This window comes from Molothrus aeneus, chromosome Z (assembly GCF_037042795.1).
Source record: "Molothrus aeneus isolate 106 chromosome Z, BPBGC_Maene_1.0, whole genome shotgun sequence".
Taxonomy (NCBI): domain Eukaryota; kingdom Metazoa; phylum Chordata; class Aves; order Passeriformes; family Icteridae; genus Molothrus; species Molothrus aeneus.
Genome location: NC_089680.1, coordinates 7,700,545 through 7,722,606, shown reverse-complemented (window position 1 = coordinate 7,722,606; position 22,062 = coordinate 7,700,545). Strand labels below are relative to the sequence as shown.

The 22,062-nt window shown below is 45.6% G+C and overlaps 1 protein-coding gene across 1 annotated transcript in view; it reads right to left on the bottom strand.

Moving 5' to 3' along the window:
• Window positions 1-22,062, bottom strand: part of DNAI1 (dynein axonemal intermediate chain 1) — a 139,660-nt gene that overhangs the window by 20,814 nt on the left and 96,784 nt on the right. The window contains exons 17-19 of the mRNA XM_066569125.1: window positions 21,871-22,019; window positions 20,568-20,667; window positions 8,090-8,275 (exon numbers count right to left, since the gene is read on the bottom strand). Of these exons, the coding sequence (XP_066425222.1) occupies window positions 8,090-8,275; window positions 20,568-20,667; window positions 21,871-22,019 (435 nt within the window). The remainder of the gene's footprint in view (window positions 1-8,089; window positions 8,276-20,567; window positions 20,668-21,870; window positions 22,020-22,062) is intronic.

Sequence of the window (22,062 nt, the reverse complement as noted above, 5' to 3'; positions counted from 1 at the left end):
TGGCAGGGGGGCTGAACACTGAACTGTCTCTGCAGAGCAGGTTGGTGGCTGGCAGTCCTACACTCACACCCAGCCATTGCTGGAAGAATGAGAGCCTCCCAAAAAGCCTCCACTGCTGGCTCTGCCAAAGCCATGCTTTGAAAACAGCTTGTTCCCCTGGGGGTCCCTCTGCCCTTGTACTGGGGCTGTTATCCAGGCAAAGAACTGGTGATTTCTCAGGATACCCCAATTTCCAGGATGGGATTTAAGTCATCTGCAGAGAAACAAATGCACAGAGGACAAATAAAGAAACAGGAAGAACAGGTGAGCCAAGCAGCTGCTGTGAGGTTGAGCAGTGCCTCACTTGCCATAATATTGGCCTGTGCTTTCTGCCAAGGCACTGAAGAAAGCTGAGGCTCTGGCTCAAAGAGGAACTGTGCAAGCTGAACAGACATATTCAGGCAATTTCAGATCTAACCAAAATGAAAGTCCTTTGAAAACATACGGCAAGGCTCCTTCTCATGCATTAGGCATTTCCCAGGACAGGCAGCATTGGGCTCTTCAGGCGGCAGAGGAGCAAAGTCCAGACTGGTGGGACTTGGGGAGCTCTAGGATGGCAGACACCAAAGAACAGACACAATCTGTGCACAAAGGAAAGGGATACAAAGCCTGCAGATAAAACAGTGCTTGTAGCAACACAACAGCACCAATGGGGAAGGAAATGAAAGGGAAGGTGTAAACAAGGCACAACTAGAAATCAATTTTGCTCAGCCAAATTGAGATCTCAGTTACTAAAGGCAGCAAATCCAAGGACACACGCCAGATTTATGCCCAGGCAGTCTTGACTATTACTGATCACAATACCAAATCCCCCTAGTATTTTTCTCCAAACCACTAGTATTGCAAAATGGAGCAGTCTCACATCACTTTCAAACAGGCAACTCTTTTTATTATACAGACCTTCAAAGAAAAAAACTAAAAAGTCAAAGTCAGTCTTCTTGTCTTTGTCAGTATCCCCTTGACAGCACACAGCACCTCACAGAATGAGACTTGCACTTTAGAAATTATTCATAAGTACTATGGATTTTTTGTAAAATGGGACCTTTTCTTGCTTCAGTTGCCAGTGTTTCCATTTAACGTACTAAACACATTTCACCCTGACCACTGGGAATTGACTTAAAATAACTTGTAAATATGCTGATGTTCTCTCTCCAACAACTGCCAAACACAGCAGCCACAGAAAGGGACATTACATAACAAAAAAAGGTTGAAGATGTGGCCAGCAACAGCAAAAGCAAGAAAAATTCCAGCTCTTGACCTTGGGGTTCAACAATGCTTCTGCTACATGGAGCTGTCTTCCCCCTTCACATACATTGATACAACCCAACAGTTATTGCACCAAAAGCAAAGAAAACAAATTTAATGGGAGTATTCAAGTCCTGTTGAACTACCCCTGCTAGTTTGGGTTAGCTCTCCAAACATGCTGAGTATCTGAGGCTGCCACACCTCTGTTCAGGATCCAGAATCCTTTGCAACTGTGAGGCAACACTCTTGGACACCTGGATTTGTACACAGTGACTATGCCCAGGGTGTCCAGGTAAATATCCAAAGGCTTCCATTTTGCCCAGGAGCTGTAGCCTGCTGGCACATGGACCATCTCATTTCCCAAGTAACAGCTTCCCAGGCTTAGACAGTCCCTTCATTTTATCTCAGGCTATGCTAGACTGGGAGGAACCTGATGTGGGACAGTGGAGGGAGAAGAGATCCTATGGGGATGCAAAGGTCCTCCTGCTAATGGCTTTCCTAGCACAATGTCAGGGCAGGAACTCATGGAGGGCAAGGAGAAGGCAGAAGGGGCACAGGAGCTGTGTTTGCTGTGCTCCCTTTGGTGGTTGCTGATTTATAGTTATGAGTCACAGGTCTATGCAGCAAAACAGCCTCAGGCCACAAGCAATGCTGCTCACACCCTGGTGAGCTCCACACCAGTGGCACAGCCTCCTGCTGGGACCTGTAGGCCCCGAACCCAGGGACTGCCACAGCAGCCACCTCCAGACCTTCCTGCTCCAAGGCAGCCTCAGAGCCACCTGTCTGTAGACGTCTCCAGCCTCCTCTTCTTGAAGGCCTCAGCACTGGGTTTCCTTCCCACACCAAAGAATAAACACCTGTGCATATACCCCTACATGGCCTACAAAAGTGGCACAGAAAGCTGTGAGCAGTCAGACACAGGGTTTCACATGTCCCTGGATGCACCCCATGTTCCTCAGCTCTCCCCCTAACAGTACAGAGAGCAGCTACCTGCAACTAGACTAAATAACAGGGGAGGGACTGAAAAGAAACCAAAAAGCATTTTCAAATTTCAGAGTAAGCCATCAAGCTGCAGGTCAGCTTTTATGAGACCCAAGCTCATTTGTAATGCGCTTCCTTATCCGGAGGCCAAACTGGCTCGGGAGGAGGCAATCCTCATGAAGGCAGGGCACAGCAGCACACCAAATTCCTCCAGCACTGCTTGTGCTTTGTGCTTCTGGGTCACTGAGCAATTAGCCAGTTCTGAAGAGACACTGAGAAAATTGGCCATGGCTTGAGCAGCACAGAAGGCACTGAGAGAGAAGTATTTGCATGAAAACAGAGGGACTAAGAATTACACTGCTAGGAGAGCAAAACTTGACCTGTTTGGAGAGGAGAGACAAGTGCTTTTCTCTCAGACAGAATGAGAACTGCTGGGATAGGAAATTTAGGGACAAAAAATCTTCCCTCAGTACTAAACAGCTCACCAATCCAGGACTGACGTGACCTTGGAGAATGGATCTAATCCATAGCTTCCTTCCTTAAACACAGTCAGATGTGCAGACAGACTGCACATGTTGCAACAGAAGGAGGGAGCTCAAGTTTGTATTTCTGTATTTAGACGCTGGTTGGTTGATCCCTTACACCTCCCACAGCTACAGAAAAACACTAAGAACAGAAAAAATCTCCTGATCCTTTACTCCTTCAAGTTACTCCCTGTCACCCTAGGTAATATAAACAAAAGGCTACAAAGCAGTTCATGATGAAGCACCCCACTCTCTGTTCACAGTGTTCCAGGCTAGAACCTGCTCTGGACATCAGTGGCATCTCAGTGAAACTGGAAACAGGCATGAACCCAGGGTCCCTTCCTGAGACCACTTGTGTGCAGTGGGTGCTTCTGGGGAGTGTGAAGGAGGAAGAAACCTCAGGCCCCAGGAGATTTCTGTGCTGGGATACAGTGCTGGGGAGGGGGACTGAAGAGGTTGAGGAGGAGATTTCAATCACTCTCCTACTGTCTCCTTTAAAACTTTTGTAAAGACACTTACACCAACTTTCTCCAAATCCCCTTCCCTCTTTCATCTCCTTAAAACCCCAACATACTCCCATGGTCCATCACAGTTCCCAAATCCCTCCCAGACCCTGCCATCAGCTATGGCCAAAAAGCCACTGTGCTTCAGGAAGCAAAACTCAATGTTCCTTCCTTGGCTGAACAGCCTAGGGCTGGATCTGGCTGAGGGCAAAATTGTCAGGGCTGCAAAGATGCAACGAGTCAGAGTCCAGAGGTGACACTGGCTGGTGTGATAAGGCACAGAGAGAGCAGAGCAGCTGCCCAGCACGTGCACATGGATGTGAAGGCTCAGAGCCAGCCCACACCCCTCGCCATCCCCACATTACAAGCTGGTCACAGCCACACAGCATCAGACCCACAGGTGTGTGCCTGCAGCTCCTGAACATGCATAGTCCTGGCACTGTGTCTTGGTGTGGGCAAGCAGCTGTGTTCCCCTTCCCACTCCACTCCCGCCCAGCTAGACCCAGTCAATTAGGATTTACTGCCTGGGAAGAAATTCAGTTGTTACCAAGAAACAGAAAAAGAGATGCTTTGCATGTGAAGAAACCAGTAGCAAGAACAGAGATTAACATCCTAAATAATCCAAGATAAATATCCAAGACAAGCATCAGGCCAAGAAGTTGTCTGCCTCCCTGGCATTCATCCTGGGTACTGGCCAAGAAATTTGCCTTAGCCTCAGCAAATTCTGTATTGCAACTTTTATTTGATCTGCTTTCTCTTCTATTCCTACTCTGCTGTGCCCTCCTAAAATTTCTAAAAAACATTGCACACTGTTTTTTCACTATATTCCGTTTACTTTTGGCATTGGCAGAGGTTAAGCCAGGCTACTTTAGCAGTTTTAAAAAATAAACCAAAGCCTATGAGCATACATTCTTCTGACTGTGATGACAAAATGCTTTAATTTCTTCCAACCCTCGAACGAAACCCGGAAGGCTCACTAATTAAACAGCTCTGCCCCAAACTGATTCTTCTTACAGCAATGCTTCCCTTGGGTGAACTCAACCACCAAGGTCGTTACAAATTAGAAATGATACTTTATTAGTTAAACAATTCCTGCCTGACATCCGCTGCAATATTTAAAGAGCGCTTGGAGTCTAAAAGTGGCTTGGATGACAGCAGAAAGTCACTTGTTCCTACTGCTGTATCTCAAAATACTGCAGGCATTTCTGTCCCCCCACTTCTGAGCAGAAACACCCAAACTAGTTTCACCTCATGGAAATAAATACAGCTTGGGGCAAGGGGATCTCTCTGTCCTGCCCCAGAGACTTCAGTCTGTGGGGATAGGGCGATATCCAGGACTCAGTTCCCCATGGCACAGACACATGGACACCCACTGTGTTTGACATCTCTTGTACACAGGACCCCTGTGCTCTCTGTGTGCCCTTGACACAAATGCCTGATGGGTGGCACAGACTCTGTCCCCAGCTTCCTCTCAACAAGAAATGCACCTTTTCCCATGAGCCATTATGAGTTTAGGATGCCAAAACTCACAAGGAATTTTAGACCTTTTTTTAAGATTTTACTATGTGTCTTGGTAAAAGTTACTTCTGAAAACACCACCTGAGTGCTTTCGAGAAGTTCCCCCCTTGGCATATTTGTTCTGCCAAGTGTTCATAAATGAGACTGTGCTAATATAGCTGACAGCAAAACTCAGACTATTAAATAACACTTCTTAAAGATCCCCAAGTGTTTTACGAACATGAATTAATTAAGCTGCAGGCCAACCCTGCAAATTATTTAAAGAGATCTTGAACCTTCCTTCCTTGCTCAAGGACATGAAGAGAGGAAGGGACCAAGTTCTGATGAGAACCAAAGCATCCTTATCATTCCCATTTCCACTTATCCACCACACCAGCTTTAACTAACAACCAAAACCCAATAAACGAATAAACCCATTCAGAATGGCTGAAATTTCACCAGGATGACATTAATTCAGTCCCTTTTGTAAGCTCTATCTTGCAATAGCTAAGGAATATGCAGAACATGAAGCAGACAGAACTGTGTCTATTTTTAGGGCAAGTTTGGGGTTTGGAATGATGTGGCTAATTAGAGTTCTCCCAAAACAGGTTGATTTGTCTGAGAGTTTTACTTGTCAAAAGCAATTGTCCCAGCTGTTTGAGAAGGCAACCCTTGTGGCCTCAGTGTGAAACAGAGGGGTAGTGGGACCTGGATGGGCCCCTGACTGCCCTGTCTCTTTGGCATCCTGGGTTCTGCCAGAACAGCCTGGGACACCCAGGTACTGAGCCAGGCATGGACAGGTTTTTCTATCTGCAAGGAGGCAGCTGGGATGTCAGGACTCCTCTGCACAGTTTTGGACCCTCTTAACTTACAAAAAGCTCTGGCAGTTCTGCGACTGTCAACTCCAGCCTGGGGAATCCCAGAAAAGAGGGAAAAGTTGAGTCATTTTACAGAGGAAAGCTGGTTGCACAGGATAAGGGTGTAAAGAGCACACTGAGCTAATCTTTGGAGGAACCTGGATCAATACTCTGGGAATGTATCTGACTTCCTACCATGAGATTATATTCTTGCAAACACAGCTGAAGGCTTGCTGCTAAGGACACAAAGGCTGGTGCTGGCAAAGGAAGGAGATAGGAGCACACACTGGATGGCACAGCCTGTTCTGACAGGGCTTGATGTCCCTCTGCTAAAACATTCTCTTCCATATCTTTCAGGGTGGCTGCAGTCAAGAAACCCCCACACACAACCAGTCGTGCCTGAACATCCCTCCTTCCTCTCCACATGTGTTTAGTTCAGTGTTCACTGTACCTCCAAACCTAACCAGGCCAGCAGAAGACAAATGGTTTAATAATATCAGAGCAGTAGAGTCCATTTCCATCCCATTTATACCTTGTGTGGGATGTAGTTACATGTTGGTTGATGGTCAGCAGTAAGCACTGGAGTTACTCCTAAACTCACAGTTTAGATTGCTTTGTCAACAACATGCAATTTGCCTTTAAAGAAGGTCAGCAAAGAGAAATGCCAACATCCATAACTGCATGGAGGGCAGCTCCTGGCCACCAGGAGCAGAAGGAGACACTTGAATTCACACCTGAAGGACAGGATGCCATCCAGAGGGACCCAGACAAGCCCGAGAGGTGGCCAATGGGAACAACATAAAGTTCCAGGCCATGTGGAAGTGCTGCACTTGGGTCAGGGCAGCCCCTGGTGCCAGCACAGGCTGGGCATGAACAGCCCCAGAGCAGCCCTGCCCAGAAGGGCTTGGGGGTGCTGGGGGTGAGAGGCTGCACATGGCCCAGCCATGGCACTCACAGCCCAGAGAGCCAAACGTGTCCTGGGCTGCATCCAGAGCCCCGTGGGCAGCAGGGCAGGGAGGGGATTCTGCCTCTCTGCTCTGCTCTGCTGAGAGTTCTCAGGAGTTCTGAGCAACCTGGTCTAGTGGAAGGTATCCCTGCCCAGGGCAGGGGTTTGGAACTAGAGGGTCTTCTAGGTCTCTCCCAGACCAAACCCTTCTGTGACTCTGGCCCCCAGTGCAGTGTTGCTGGGGACTGATCAGTCCACGGCTGGGGTGAAGAGGAGAGCAGCCACATTTATGTGTGTGTGACTCCTCTCCCCTGCTCAAGTCCTGTGTGGGCAGGGTCCATGGCAGACACTCTGCTCATCCATGCCCAGGAAGGACTCATAAATCACCAAGGAAACTTATCCTGAGTCAACCTGACGACAACCCAGAGAGCTTCGACAGTCTCAGTCTGAAGTTTTGCAGGAAATAGAAAAGTGTGAAGCATATGAGAGATTCTTCTCTCCAGCTTCCACACCTCAGCCCCAAACAAAGCGCCATGTTTTCTATACCCTCTCTGCACAGGGAAGATTCACATTTCCAGCAGCAGCCAGCTGCAGGAACCTTTTTAAAATAATTTTGAAGACTCTAGAGTGACACTAGTGTGATTAGTTCCTGGCCAAAGACCCTGCCTAATACAGCAGACTAGTAGAGTATATAAAACATTTGGGAGTACATAAATAAAAGATGATCATCTTGAGAGATTGCTTTCTTGGATCAGTTCTAAAAAGCCTGAAACTGAAAGACTTCACTTAACACAAGACAACTGGATATGAGAATTGCAAGGGCGTAAAAGGGCATTGCATTTACAGCCATTCAACTCATAGCTGGATGAAGACCAGAAAGAAAATCCAGTAATAGATCCATGTAAGAGATGCTATCATCCTTCACAATTGGCCCTCATGGATGGGTGAAAAAACACTTCACCAGCCCAGAGAGGCAAATGTTTGCCTCTCTCCAAGTCTCCTTACATGTTAGATATGCTTGCTCATTTACAGGAAAGTTGACAGGGTGGTCAGGGTTCTGATGCAGGAGCACAAGAAAACAGGCAGCATGGTTTGTGTGGGAGGGCTTGGGCAAGAGTTAGGTTCTCCTTTACTTCATTTCAAGGAGTTTTGCAAATAAAACCCAAAACTCAGAAAATGTGTGAACTTTGGGAAACAAATGAACATCTGCAGAGCTTCTGGACCAGAGCTTGTGTGAACCATAGTGATGACTGGGGGCAGGAAACCCCCTTCCCACCAGTCCCCACTCCTTACCAGAAGCAAACTGAGTCTTCTTGCCCAAACAGGAACAGACACAAGGATTTAACATCTCAGACATCCTACACAAAAGGCTTGAGGTAATTGTGAGTACCTCGCTAGAGAGAGAAGCTTTGCCAACACCCTTGAACGGAAGGAGAGGGGACAGTGACAAGGCCTGAAGAGACCTTCTGTGGCTGGGGGAACGCAGCTCATCCTTACCTTGGGCTTCTTGCGCAGGTTGGGAGAGAGCTTCAAGCAGGTGATGAGGCCTCGTTCATCTCCAACAATGATTACAGGGTCAGCAGGATTAAACTGCACATGTGTTGTTTTATTTTTCTTCTGGGTCACCACTAGCTGGGAGCAGAGAGGCTCAAGCTTATTAACGTTCAGATCAAACACATGGGCCTGGGGGAAAAAAAAAACAAAGACCGCAAAAGGGATTAATTAGGCAAGAGCATCTCTCGGTGACAGAATGATGGCTAGAGAAATCAGAAAGAAAAGGTCCTGTTGATAAAACGTCCCAGCCAGAGCACACAATTACCATCTGTGCTCAGGGTCTTCTTTTAAGTAACCAGTGTGCAGAAGTCAGCTGCTGCTTGTGAGAAGTGCCCCTCTCCTGCAGGGGCTCACAGACAAGGACCACTTCCCTGCTGTGGGTGCAAGCCTTGGCAAGTTTCCAGCTGATCTGGGCTGGAGAAGGCTCAGAGCCAGCACTGCTAACCCCACAGACCCTAATCTCCCTTCTCAGTGTGAGTAATGAGACAAACAGGCATTAAATCAGAGTCTAACACAGACTGATGCCCAAAATGGGGAATGCTGTCAGAAATTCTCATTACTGCTTATTACAGAACTCTCTAACATTTTCAGCTCAATAATAACAATGATAAAGACACAAACCAGTAAGTTATGGGGAAGTGATAGGGACAGCCATAGTATGATTAGAGCGTACCCTGGGGTAATGCCAGAGAAGAACAGGACAGCTTGGCAGCTCACTCTAGCCCAGACACTACACCTGCACATATGTCCTTCTCCCACAGCATTAGGAAAAGTGCCAGGAAATTAGCAAACAGGAAAGATGAGGATGGAGGGAGAGAGGCCCCAGGACCACTCAGGCAGGAGTCCCACTGGCAGGGACTTCAGACCTCTGGCCCAGTGACACAGACCTGCCACATCCCCAGCTGCACAATAATGCATATTTCATTGCGCAGAGGAAAGAGGGGCAGTTACTTGAGAGAATGAATTAACTTTACATTATCTCCCAATAATTGCAATTAGCTCCACTTACTGATACAGGCTGCAGAGGCTAATAAAACATGATGTGCCTCTCTCACCCAGGGCTGAGGTGAGCCATTTCCAGCATCCTGAATTTCCACCTGGTATCCGCCATGAAGACTTTCAGCCTTATGCTTTTCTTCCCTTTTCTGTCTTCAGAAAAATTAGGAAGAGAATGCTTTATGCTAACAAGTACAGTGGGAATATAGAGGAAATTAGAACTGAACTACTTGAAAACCTCCTTCCAGCTGTGTCTTGTTTACCAGCACTTAAGAGACAAAGGAAACGTGTAATTTCAACAGTATGCCATGCTGACAATTTGAATCTAGGAATTATCTGAAATCAGACAATGCTGCTCTATAAAAGCTTATTCCAAAGAGTGTGGAAGGTATCAAATCACTACATGTACTTTCCCATTATGCACCAATGAGTCAGTGAATTTTATCTGAATCCATTTATAGCATAGAGCTGGGCCAAGTGCAAGCACATGTCCCAGGCAGTCTCATGAGCTGCTGTGTCTTCATAGGAGTAAAAGTCTAGGAATTTGTGATGTCCTTGGTCTGAGCAGGAGAACAAAAGTCTTACAGATGCAAAAAATAAGAAAAGGAACACTGCTTCCAGACTGAAGTAAAATAAAATGGGAAAGAGCTTGTGTCAAGACATATTTTGAAGAAATCCATGACAGTAGAAGGGAATAAAAAGCATCAGGCACAGACAAGGATTTGCAGTTTGGAGAGCCCTTCCCTAGTCAGCAGAAGCATAGGTGAAAGCACAGCAGCATTTTTATCTGTTCAAATTACTAGATGCCAGCATTACATTGTGAATTTTGACCTGACACTTGAGGTCTCAAAGTCCAGCAAAGGTAACTTCAATTTCCTGCCTCTCAACACAAATCAAGGTGGCTCTTCTGGCTTGTATTTTACACCTGCTGTCTTACTTTCTCAGAAAATAAACAAGCACTCTTTCAAGCATATCAGTATCCCACAAGCCACACTCATTAAAGATCTGATTTCTTGCCTTCATAGAATACATTCTTATTAATTTAGTAATCTAAGAGCCTGGGAAATGCTCACTGATTGAGTAGCACCATTTAATCTAGGGGAAAAAAAAAAGTGGCAGGGAATTGTGGCTAGGTTTCTTCTTGGCAGCCAGGTCTGCACTGCTCTCTGTAAGGCTGTCAGTGTACCCCCCCTCACACATCCTGCCCAGCCCTGCACTGGAGAAAGATGGCATGGCCAAAGGCTCAGTGCTGGAGTGCTGAGCAATTTAAATTACTCTGGGTGAGGCTGCTTCTCAAAAATGTCACGAACAGCCCAGACAAGCACAATGCCTGGGACAAGAACTTGAAACCATCAGCAATGTGGAGAAGGTCAAAAGCAAACAAGTTTATGAATGTTCCTACTATAAAGCTCCTCTTTTATGAGCTTCTAAACAAATGGGCTTGTTTTCCTTTGCCAAGGGAATAGTGGAAAAGAACAAACTATTTCAGTTCTTCAGCTGGAAACATCAGCCTCCTATCAGCTGTCAGACACACCAGATGGAGGGGTGGGCCACGGGCACTGAGGAGGACTTCAGAGGCTCTGACTTAAACACTCACAGCTACTCTTAGGAGAAAGGGAAATGGGGTCAGAGCAACACTGCTTTTGACCCTTTGGGAGTAGCCTAAAAGGAGTACAGGGCTTCCCACAATACTTGAGGCAGGTTAATAGTGCTGCAAAGCAGCAGAGCTGCATGTGGCCAGCGCCATCTGTAGAGCTGCCTTTTTGCTCAAAGAATGGAGACTGAAAACCTGCAGCTCTCCTTGAGACTCAGTCCCCTAGCCACAGAGTCCCTATATCCCTGCTCTGCTGGCTCAGAGATTAAGGACTATGGAGTGGGATCCAGCTGGATCTCCCATCACAGAGAATCACTAACAACACACAGTTTTCTCTCCATCCCACTGCCAGGGTGGCCCCAGCCCCAATACCACTGCCTGCACACAGACAAGGCCTCTCAGCTCTTGCCAGATGAGCCCCCTCAGAGTCTGCGACCCAGAGAAGAGCAACCATGACCCACACAAGTGCTACCCAACCCCAGGTGTGACTCAAGTACCAAATTCATGGGGAGCCAGGATGACCAGAGCCAGAACAACATCCAAACCCTCCCTCATGGAGCACAGGTTCCAGGGCAGGTACCCATCCAGCAGCACCCAGACAAGAACTGATACTCAGATACTGTCAGGCAGCCGGTACAAAAGGGCATTTTTATAAAATGTTACTTGTGTCATTATCCTTTCAGAGTTTACAAACCAGTGAGAGTCCTTTTCTGCCAGCTGTGCACGCCTCTTCTCATGCTGTTGAGGCTGGTCCCTCACTGCAGGTGCTGAGACCTGGGGCCATCACATTTGCTCACCCACATTTGTTCATCCAGGAGCAATTTAGAAACTAAAGAGTGAAGGTTTCAAACCTCTGGTTTTCAGACCTCAAAAATGTTTCCATTTTGGTGTACATCAGCAGGGAAGGAGGCAAAAGCCTCCTGACAAGCTCATTTCAATACCTTCTGCAGATTCTGTAAAACAAGTGAGGAATCTGGAGCACCTGCTGCTTGCAGACCACAGCAGACACCTTATTTTTTTCTGCTAATGAGCTAAAAAAACAGTGAGTAAGGGCATTTCAGTTCTTTTTAACAGATTACTTAGGAACAATATGTGGTCACTTGCTTGAAGGAACATAAATCAGACTCCAAGAACAAGAAACATGGAAAAAGACACAAGAGAGATGTAAAAAAAATCTGAAAATGTCTGAAATAGGAAAGTGCAAGAATTCCCTTCTGTTTCACCCATAACTACAGGAGAATAAAACCCTGGACAGTAACCAATTACTCTGACAGCAATTTTATTTATGATCCTTGTAAACCTCTGTGCCTGTTCCAGGAAAGCAGAGGAGAAGATGTAGCATCTTCCAAATGAAGCCCAAGCTGCTGAGTTAAGCAGCTCCTTGCAGCATGGGGATTTATGAGCTGGTATCAACCACAATCAAAAGAAACCTAGACCCACAGTACTGAAGTGCTGGACAGGCTGGTAGTAGATAAGCCAGGCAGATGTTCAAAGCAAATTTCTTGATGGAAGGGCAGCAATTCTGCTAATTCCCTGAAAACAAGCACTGAGCCCATTTTCCTCTGAGGTGGGACCAAGTGAATTCTGCAGTTTCTGATGCTTTTTATCCAATTAGAACAATTTTAAACTGCCATCACAGTAACAACAGAGTTCCTCTTCATGCTTGATGTACAGGCAATAATGGATCTAAGTCTACTGTGTCACTGTTGCAGAAAATGTTTGACATAAACGAGCTGCCTTGATGCTTGACTTCCAAACAGCCAGAGAAGAAATCCAGCTCAGTCTTATCCAGACCAACAGCTCCTCTGTCTATAAATCACGCTAATGAATTCCACTTCCTAAAATCCAGCTGTTCCCCACTGCAACTCCACACAGCTCCTCTGCAAGCATGGCACAGTGCATGTCCCAGGCAAGTACCACAGCTCCAGCACCAAACCATATTTGGAGTTTTGGACTTATTTTCCCCCACCTGCTCTACCAACTGCACTTATAGCTTGAAATCCAGCCTTGGCTCTCATCTGCTTGGTGCCTCTGGGGTGACTTGGGCCCCTCTGTCCTTACACCCTTTTGCTCCCTGCCCTGAGGCAACAGGAAGGGAAATGCAAGGGGATGTGGAGGGAAGAAGAACCCTTGGCAGAACTTCTCTACCAGCAAAACAAAATACTTAATTTTTGTGGCTCATGAAGAAGAGAGCTGAAGGGCTATTTTGACTGACACTGTCTTTATTTTGTCCTCAAACCTCTACTGAATCTGCCATGGCTGGAGCCTTTCCTGTATTTTTATTCCAGTCTTACAAGCCTTCCTCCCCCAGCAGTGGGCTAGCATGTTCAAAAACACCCTGATGGCATCCAGAACCAAGACTGGGGGGAAATTATATATGTGTAAGAACAAGGCAGATATGCCTGGTAACTTGGCAACAAAGAATAAAATCAGTGTAAGAGCAAAAGGTGGGGGATAATTTAATACCTTGCTGCCCTTTACCAGTTGACATCTCTTTCAGAGCTTGGCTTTCACTGTCCTTTTGATCGATTTACCTCATTTTCTTGACTGAATCATGATCCCTCATCCATTCGCAAGCTCCACAGATGATTTGTTTCAAACTCTCAGGTAATACATTTAACAAGTGGCCAGGCCACCTCCAGACTCTGTCTAGCACCATGGCAGCTACTGGAGCATGCCAAAGGCACGGGGCAGGCAGGGCAGCCCAGCCTGCTCTGCACTGGAGACCTTAGTTTGCTTGATTTCTATAATGCCACTGTAGCAAGAACAGATTGCAATACAGTTAATTTTCCCAAACAGGACATTTTTCATTTACAAATGAATATTGCAAGACAGTTCTTGGTCCCTCTGACACACAGGGCAGTCTGGGTCCTGGCAGGAGTAAAGGAGACCTGACTCAGAAAACATTCATTGCCTTCTGCAATGACAACACAGGAATCCTGAACCTCAGTGGTCCTCATCATAAAATTCATGAAATTCATAAATTTCACAGCACTTTCATGCTACTGGTGAAAGATCAGGCTCCAGCTTTGTTACAGGTATGTTCAGAGGCAGCTTTCTGCTTGGAGGATGGGCAGGCATGTGTGAAATCCACTTCTTGGGCTGAGCCAGCTGCATGTTCTGAGGTATGGGAGAGGGCTAAGCACATCTCTCTGTCCTGCAGCATCCCAGCCTCATGTGCTTCAGGGCACATGACACAGCAGGGAAAAGAATGCCTGTCACCTGACCTAACTGTAGGGCTGCATCTCTTATCTTTTCCTCATTCAGTAAGAACTGGGTCATTCCCAATTTGACATGGTAGGAAAACAGCATCAGCCTTAGGTGATTTGACTCAGCTCCCACAAATCAGTAAGAAATCAAAGCCTCAGCATGTAGAAGAGCTGCTATTCATTCAGACAAGCTGAGGACCATTTGGCCTCTTCTGGAAACCCCAAGACATTGTTTTGCAAGAAAGTGCTTGTTTATCCAAGCTAAATTCCTTGTCAGTCACCAGTTCTGCCAGCCTGGCTCTCCCCTGAATGCCTCAGTGATTAGGATAAAGCAGTGTTCCTGAAGTTAACCTGTAAGCATGGCCTACATCACCTTCCTCTGACCTACCAGCCCTGTTACTCTTAAGAACAGCATTTGATTGGTTTTATGTGATACAGCCTTAGTGAAACCTTACTAGACTGCCTGCTCCTTGATCTACCAGTGCTCACAAACAGAACAAACAACGATTTGTCCCAGATCTTTCTGGGTACCTTGTTTAGGCTGGCTAATCTCTTCTGCACTGTCACAGTACTGAATACTGGGCAAAGAGTCTTTGTTTCCACTCCCCTGACACTCCCCTATTCTTACATCCACCACAAATACCTGATAAAGAACAGGGAGATGGTTTCAAGCAGTCCTTTAAGTGCCCCAGGGCACATCTCCCAAGGCTGAGCTGCCTGAATACACACCCCAGCCGTGCCAGTCCTCCTGTGCTCTCCCTGCTGTGACCCACAGTCATTCAGTCCCTGATGTCAGGCTGAAGCTTCATCGTTTCTCATGCTGGCAGGGTCCTGGCCATGCCAGAGAGAGTCAGCACTGCAGCCTGGGGCAAGGGCAGGCAATGGCACAAGAAAGGGCAGCACCACATCTGATGGGAGAGGCACTCACTGGTCTCTGCCACCTGCACCCCATGGCAGGCCAGCAAAGCTGCTCTCAGGGCAGACACTGAACTGCCACGGTTTGGAGACTGGCATTTAAAGCGAACCTGCACAGATTGCAGGTCATTACAAAATGCCAAGGAATAAAGATCAAGGTTCAGGAGCTGCTATCTCTGTACAGAAGGATTTGACAGACAGCTGGAGGCTCTCAGTGGCCAAAACAACAGAAGTCCAAACTTGCAAATTCAAACCTAAGTGAGGAGCCATTCCTAGCAGTGAATTAATTAATTAATTAAGAGCAGAGAGGGGCAGCTTTATAAACTCTTGCAGATTCTCCTGATGGACTCTGAGCCCCCAGTAGGTCTTTATGCAAAGTCTAACAGATTAATCAATATACAAAATCTTTTGAGATGCTGTCGAAGTAATTTTTTTGATTTACACACCCATGAAGCAGAAAAAGGCAAACTTGGATCCTGTGTGCCTGAGTGAACTAGTTAATCTCAGCAGATCAGTTTTGTCAAAATGCCATATTTCATAATCTGAAAGAGCAATGGCTTTAGTAATGAAAAATTGGCCTGTGAGCCTCTCTGCAAAAAACCAATTCCTGTAAAGCCATCAACAAAAGGGGCTTAAATTTGACTTTGTGCTGAAACCAACTACAATGCTGATAAAGTCACCTCACCTGCAATCAGCAGCTAATGGATGTGAATGAGCAGTAGTGTCCTGAGATGCCTGATGCTCATTTTGAGGCTTGGAGACCACTAGAGCACGCTATGATGGGAGGGGGGCTGCATCAGTATAGAGGTGAGGGCTCAGAGCCTGCCATAGTAAACCAAAGTCTTCCAGGCCAGCTTTATTCCCTAAAAATAGCTGCTAGTGGAGAGAAATGCTGATGTACAAAGAGTCTGGTGGCAGAGGGAGGAGAATGGGGAACAGTCTAATTGGCACAAAGTGAAGGCAGCATTAATTTTGGGACTCTGACCATCTATCTCATTGAGCACTGACATGCCACCAGCCCTTGTTCTAAAGCTGACTCTCCAGCAGTCCACATCAATCTCAAAGATTCAGCAGGGAATAAGAATGAGCCTTTTAGGTTTTGCAGCAGAAGAAAATGAACAGTTTTACAAGAAACAGCCACTTATGCTGCAAATACAATTTCAAGGCCATTTTAAGAAAGCCCCCACCTGCTTCAGCCTGCTCAAAGGTCCTTTTGGGTGATGGCAAAGAGACTTATGCTCATTCAGTGTCTTTACACCCCTGCAATTGCCCTGGTCACGGTGCCAAGAGCCAGGAAAGACCCTGTCCCAGCCCTGCAGAGCTAGTGGTAGCCCCACAAGGTAGGGATAATCCCCCTGGGCTACTGCAGAAGGGGAGGAGGAAAGATTCAAATGCAGCAAGGACATTTTTAGTTGTGTTCACTGCCCTGACATCTCTAGGCAAAAGTATAAGCAGATGAGAGGCCTGCTGGCACCCCTGATTCATGTCCCACAGGGAGAGGCAGGACTAAGTCAACAATGCTCAGGGAAATATTTGCAAGCTTGAAAGGTTTAACAACCCTCTTGTCTGCAAAACCATTCATGCTTTAAAGCTAAAGTTTGGCTTTTGCTTCAAGTCCATGCTAAATGGGCAGCAAGTTCCTGCAAATTGCACTGTGTACACTCACACATGTGCCAGCACTAAGCAAATGCTTCTCTCTTCACTGAGAAAGGATGGCATCAAGACCAGCTGGCAGAATAACATTGGCATGTTATCCTGTGAGTTAGATTCAACAGAAAGCTGGTCTTCAAGGCTCCACATTCAAAACAGTTGTACAAACAGTATAATAAGTTTATATAAGCAGGAAAGAGCACACTTGCTTCCTGAGCAGCAGCACAAACCATTAACTAACTTCCTGAAGGTTTGGGTTGTTTAAAGTATTTCACATCTTGAAAGGTCAACAGTTTCACTAATGGGGAAAAGCCCTGGAGCAAATGTCTGACCAGTTTTCTCTGCAGAGTGAACACTGGGATGGCATTTATCTTGAGGCTATCAATATTTACTACAGATGGTTATAACAGGACCCTCCTCTTGCTGCACTAGTAATGAATAACAAAGCCCACAAAAACATGAGAAAGAATGCACTTGTACTGTGTACAAGCCTGTGGTAAAACCCCTGGGATCCTCCTTTTCACACAGGACATTTCATAGGGTCATAGGATTAGAAGGCAATTCAGGTTGAAAGAGACTCACAGAAGTCCCTAACCTTCTGCTTAAAGAAGGGTCAAGCCTGAGGACAGATGTGGTTTTAAGGGCTCCGTCCAATCTGATCTTGAAGCCTTCCACAGGCAGAAACAGCACGGCCTCTCTGAGCAAGCTATTTCACTACCTGACTGCCTTGAGAGCTAAAGTTTTTTCCATATATCCAGCCCAAACCCCTCATTTCAACTCACTTCAGCTGTTGTGTGTCATCATCAGTTCATGTGCTGCTGTGAAGATCTTGGCTCAAACGTCTCAGTGACCTCCTTGAAGATACTGGCAGGCTGCTGGGCTCCTTCTCCAGGCTGAAAAAGCCCAGCTTGACCACACCATCACACCCATTGCTTATGGCAGCTATGGCCCACAGCCTGGGATCCAGCCTGGGATCCAGCCAGGGGCACACTTGTGATATGAGTCTTTGGCTTTTTTAAGAGGTGTGACAATTCATGCATGAATTCTGCACACACAGAAGCGGAGGAAATGTCAACATCATTTCCTTCTTTAATGAAAGTAAAGTAAAAGAAGACGAAGAGGAGATTTCAGGAATGAACCCCAGTTTTACATGTTTGAATTTTTTTTTATACTTTAAATGTAAGTTTAAGATAGACCTACAGCAAACTCCCAAAAACAAATACTTCTAAATGCTGCAGGATTGAATTAAATCCCTTCAATTTCTCTGCCCTCTGTCCTTACAATAAGCTGACCAATATCTCCACATTTCCTGTACCCTAAATGGAAATGTCCAGGTATTCAAATCCACCTCCATTTTTTTTGGGTCTGTCATCCCAGCATTTCTTCCTGACAGGCTTTTAACATCTACAACACAAGGTGCTCTCTTTTATGAATCTCTGTTTATGATCTTTCTGAAATAAAATGATCAGCAAGCAGAGCAGGAAACTAAGGAAATTAACCAGAACATGATGGAGAGCAATAGTAGCAGCTATTATCCACTGCACTAGCAGTGGAATGTGCACACTTGGGTTATTTATGAAGAGCAGTGCTGTCCAAAGCAGATGCCCAGCTGCCAACAAACACATTTTATCATAATGGCCCTGATATTTACAGCTTTTATTAAATCCCTACCTCCTGGATTCATGGGGATTAAGAGATTTTTATATACTAAAATGCCCCAATTTCTAAGTCAATCTTAAGGGGCTCATACACGTTTTGGACATACAGAATCAGCTCGAATAAGGAAAAGTGTATTACAAAATGTGCCAGGTATCTCTTGAAGATTGCAATTAGGCCCTGATTTTAAAACCACCTCCAGGCAACCTTCAAATTTTGCAGGCATGATTATGTGCAGATGCCAAGACAGAGGCTGTTCACAAACAGGAGGCCTTTAATGTTTTATTTTCTGGCTTCATGTTCTGTATTTTTCTGTTCTGGAGAATCATAGAACATCCTGTTAATGCAGATTTTTTCCCCGGCATTAATGGAGCCTGCCCTTTGCAAAGCACTGAGTTATTCACAAGTGCACTCTGCTACAAAGTGGAATATGTCCAGAATAGAAAAGGCTGTAAACAACTATTTATTCCACTTCCACTGCAGATCTAGAAGGTTCTGTTCAATCATAGCAACTAAGCTATGTCTCAGACACACCCTCCTGCAGTCAGCATGGTTGGCAGCTAATACAGAGACCCAAGAATCCTGACAGCATCAGCCCTGGCCAGCCTACTGCAGTAGGAAAGCAGCTCCTGCCTGGACCTGTCCTGCTAGCCAGCCCAGTTTTGGGCTGATCCTGGTTGCTGGCCACTCTCCTCAGAGTTTGGGATAGAAGGCATGAAGCAGAATTAGATCCTGTTAAATTAGGTTCTGTTTAGGATTACTGAATTAGATCCAAGGATAGCCAAGTGAGATGCCCTAGTGCAGTGCTGCCAACTCAAACAGGCTTTTGCCTTATCAGCAGCCTCATAGAGACTCCAGGTCCATGGAAGCTATGGCTAATATGGCTAAGACAAGCTGAGAGTGGGATGGGAAGACCCCACAGTGCCAACTCTTGCCAGGACGACAACAGTTTCTCTGCAGTAGGTAAAGCTCTGAGAAAGAGCCCAAGTGGCATGAGGCATCTCTAGAGATGAACTCACTGCCAAAACTTGACCACGTAACTATGAAATCCAAGTACACACAGTGTTTACCCTCCATCTGTTCATGCTGCCCAGCACATATCTCTGCCTGCAGACATCTCCATCCTTTTCCCCACAGGCACCAGGACTCAGCTGGGGTACCCACAGCTCTCAGCTCTGCTTACCCTAGCACTCAACCAAAGCTGTGACTGCCAGCAGAACCCCTGCACACACAATGTCACTTGTGGAAAACAAGTCTGAGGATGTGACTGATGCACTGAACACACTCATTGCCTTCATGCAGGCCCTTCATTTGGTGTATGGGAGACTGGGGACAGACAGACTCACAAAAGAAGGACCCAATCCTGACCCTGGCTGGGAAGGAAGAGCATCAACATTCCCTAGGCTGTGGCATCCTGAGCTTTCCAGGGAGAACAGATGACCCAGTGAAGAGATTTCTATTGCTTAGGAAAGACAAATTCACAGCCTGAGCCAGCGTATCAGTGAAATTATTTTCTTGCTATAACATAAAGGTTAAACTACAATAAAGTCGCCAAGGCATCAATTCAATGATAGGGATTCATAAAGGCTATCCTTTTGCTAGAGCAATTCTGGCCAAACTGCACAGTCTTTCTAATTTATAGCAGCTAAACATAAAGCTCATGGTATTAGAGCAATGCACTCTTACAGTATTCAACAAGTATTGATGGATAGCTACATGTCCTGGCTACTTGCCAAGCCCAAATTAACCATCTGAGCTACTGCAAGACATGACTAGAGGCAAAAATATAACTGCCATCATGCCAGTATTAGGACTGATCTACAGAGTTCATTACCAAACTATTACTCTTAGACACAGCCTCACATGGTGGAAAAATGTTGATTTTATCTAACTGGAACAAAGTTCTATGGGCTGACCCTGGGCATATTATTGTAAATGATTTTTAAATATCAGTGTAAGTATATAACCACTTTATTCTATTGTTGCTCTACACCTTTAAAGCTCAGAATCAATGCCCTGATGTCAGTCTGTATAGGGGAGCTCTGGTCTGGAACATTATCTCTCCATCCCCAGGGATGTACTGTGGATTTAATACTGAGGAAATTCAGTGTTTTAGTCATGCATAACCATGTGCAAGCTGCACACCTGCACTCACATAGTTAACAGGAGAGCAGGGAAAGACTTGTATGAATTTGCAACACCCACTTTGAGAAGGACTGAGAGATTAATGCCCAGGGATGTGTGTGCCAAAGGCAGGAAAGCATAGGACAGAGTGGGTTTCTGCTGGTGGCTCCCTGATACGCCTGGTCAGGACTGGGCTGGCCCCATCCCATGCTCAGCCCTAATCTCCTTTGACTTCCTCTCAGCTCGAATCAGAGCAGTGCTGCTCCCAGCCTCTCACCTGGCCATCAATGGTGACTGCAGCAAACACCGTGGAGGAGTAAGGAGACCACGCAACATCCCCTACAGCAGTAGCCAAGTCATAAACAAACAGTGGAGTCCTATAAAAAAAGACACAGAGAGAAGAATTAATATAAACACATGCTACTCTGGAAGTGTAACACTGAGCCATGAACACCTGGCTGTTGCAGAAGTGGGAGATGGGGTATTTCTCTATGTCAGATAACAGCCAGGGTCTAAGCCAAAGGCAAAGCTGAGCACCAATACAAATGGGTCAGGATTTGACCTGCTGCAATGAGAAGAGAGGTAGCATCTGTAGTGTCTTTCTTTCTTTCTTTCTTTCTTTCTTTCTTTCTTTCTTTCTTTCTTTCTTTCTTTCTTTCTTTCTTTCTTTCTTTCTTTCTTTCTTTCTTTCTTTCTTTCTTTCTTTCTTTCTTTCTTTCTTTCTTTCTTTCTTTCTTTCTTTCTTTCTTTCTTTCTTTCTTTCTTTCTTTCTTTCTTTCTTTCTTTCTTTCTTTCTTTCTTTCTCTGTCTCTCTCTCTTTTTCTCTCTTTCTTTCTTTCTTTCTTTCTTTCTTTCTTTCTTTCTTTCTTTCTTTCTTTCTTTCTTTCTTTCTTTCTTTCTTTCTTTCTTTCTTTCTCTGTCTCTCTCTCTTTTTCTCTCTTTCTCTCTTTCTTTCTCTCTTTCTCTCTTTTTGAAAGCATTTTGAAAATTTCTTCCCAACACACACAGCAAGATGGAGTCTGTCTGGTTAATATTAATAATCATATGGGAAAAAATTATCTGGACTTCTGACAACAACATTGAATATTAGAGGAGTATTGGCAACAGGAAATATGTAACTATGACTGATTTACAACAAAATCAATTTCCTGATTGAAACCAGACATTCCTTAACCACTAACCCTGAACTTCATTCCATATTTCAAAATGTTCCAAATTTGGTTTTTTTTCTTCTCTGGCTCTTAGGAGGTTTCTGGTCCCTGAAGCTAGAAACCACTCCCTGACATTTCTCTGTAGCATTTTTCTGCCACAGTAGGTCCTGCCTGAAGGAAGCCAGATCTGAAGTAAAGCAGTCAGGCTCTGGGCTGACCATGCTGCTTGGCAAGTTACTGGAGCAGCCAATGCTGTATCTTATATCTCATACCTGGGGGGTACAAATCTGAGTACAAAAACTAAAAAAGCAATTAGCGTTATCAACACCTGGGAAGGAAACTGAGACTAAAGGATGGACAGAGTCAATGTGTGCTGCCAGCATGTCAGGCTGGACCTCCTCACCCACACCAGGACCCAGCAGGACCTACTTGATGGTGTGATCCCAGATCTTGACTGTCCAGTCAGAGCTGCAGGAAATGAAGACTTTCAGATGGAAGGGATTCCAGCTGACTGTGTCCACAGCCATGTGATGGGCTTCAAACACATCCAGAAACTGGCTTGAATAACTTTTTGAACACTGCAATGGAAAGAACTACTCAGTAATCAGAGCTAGACCTCCT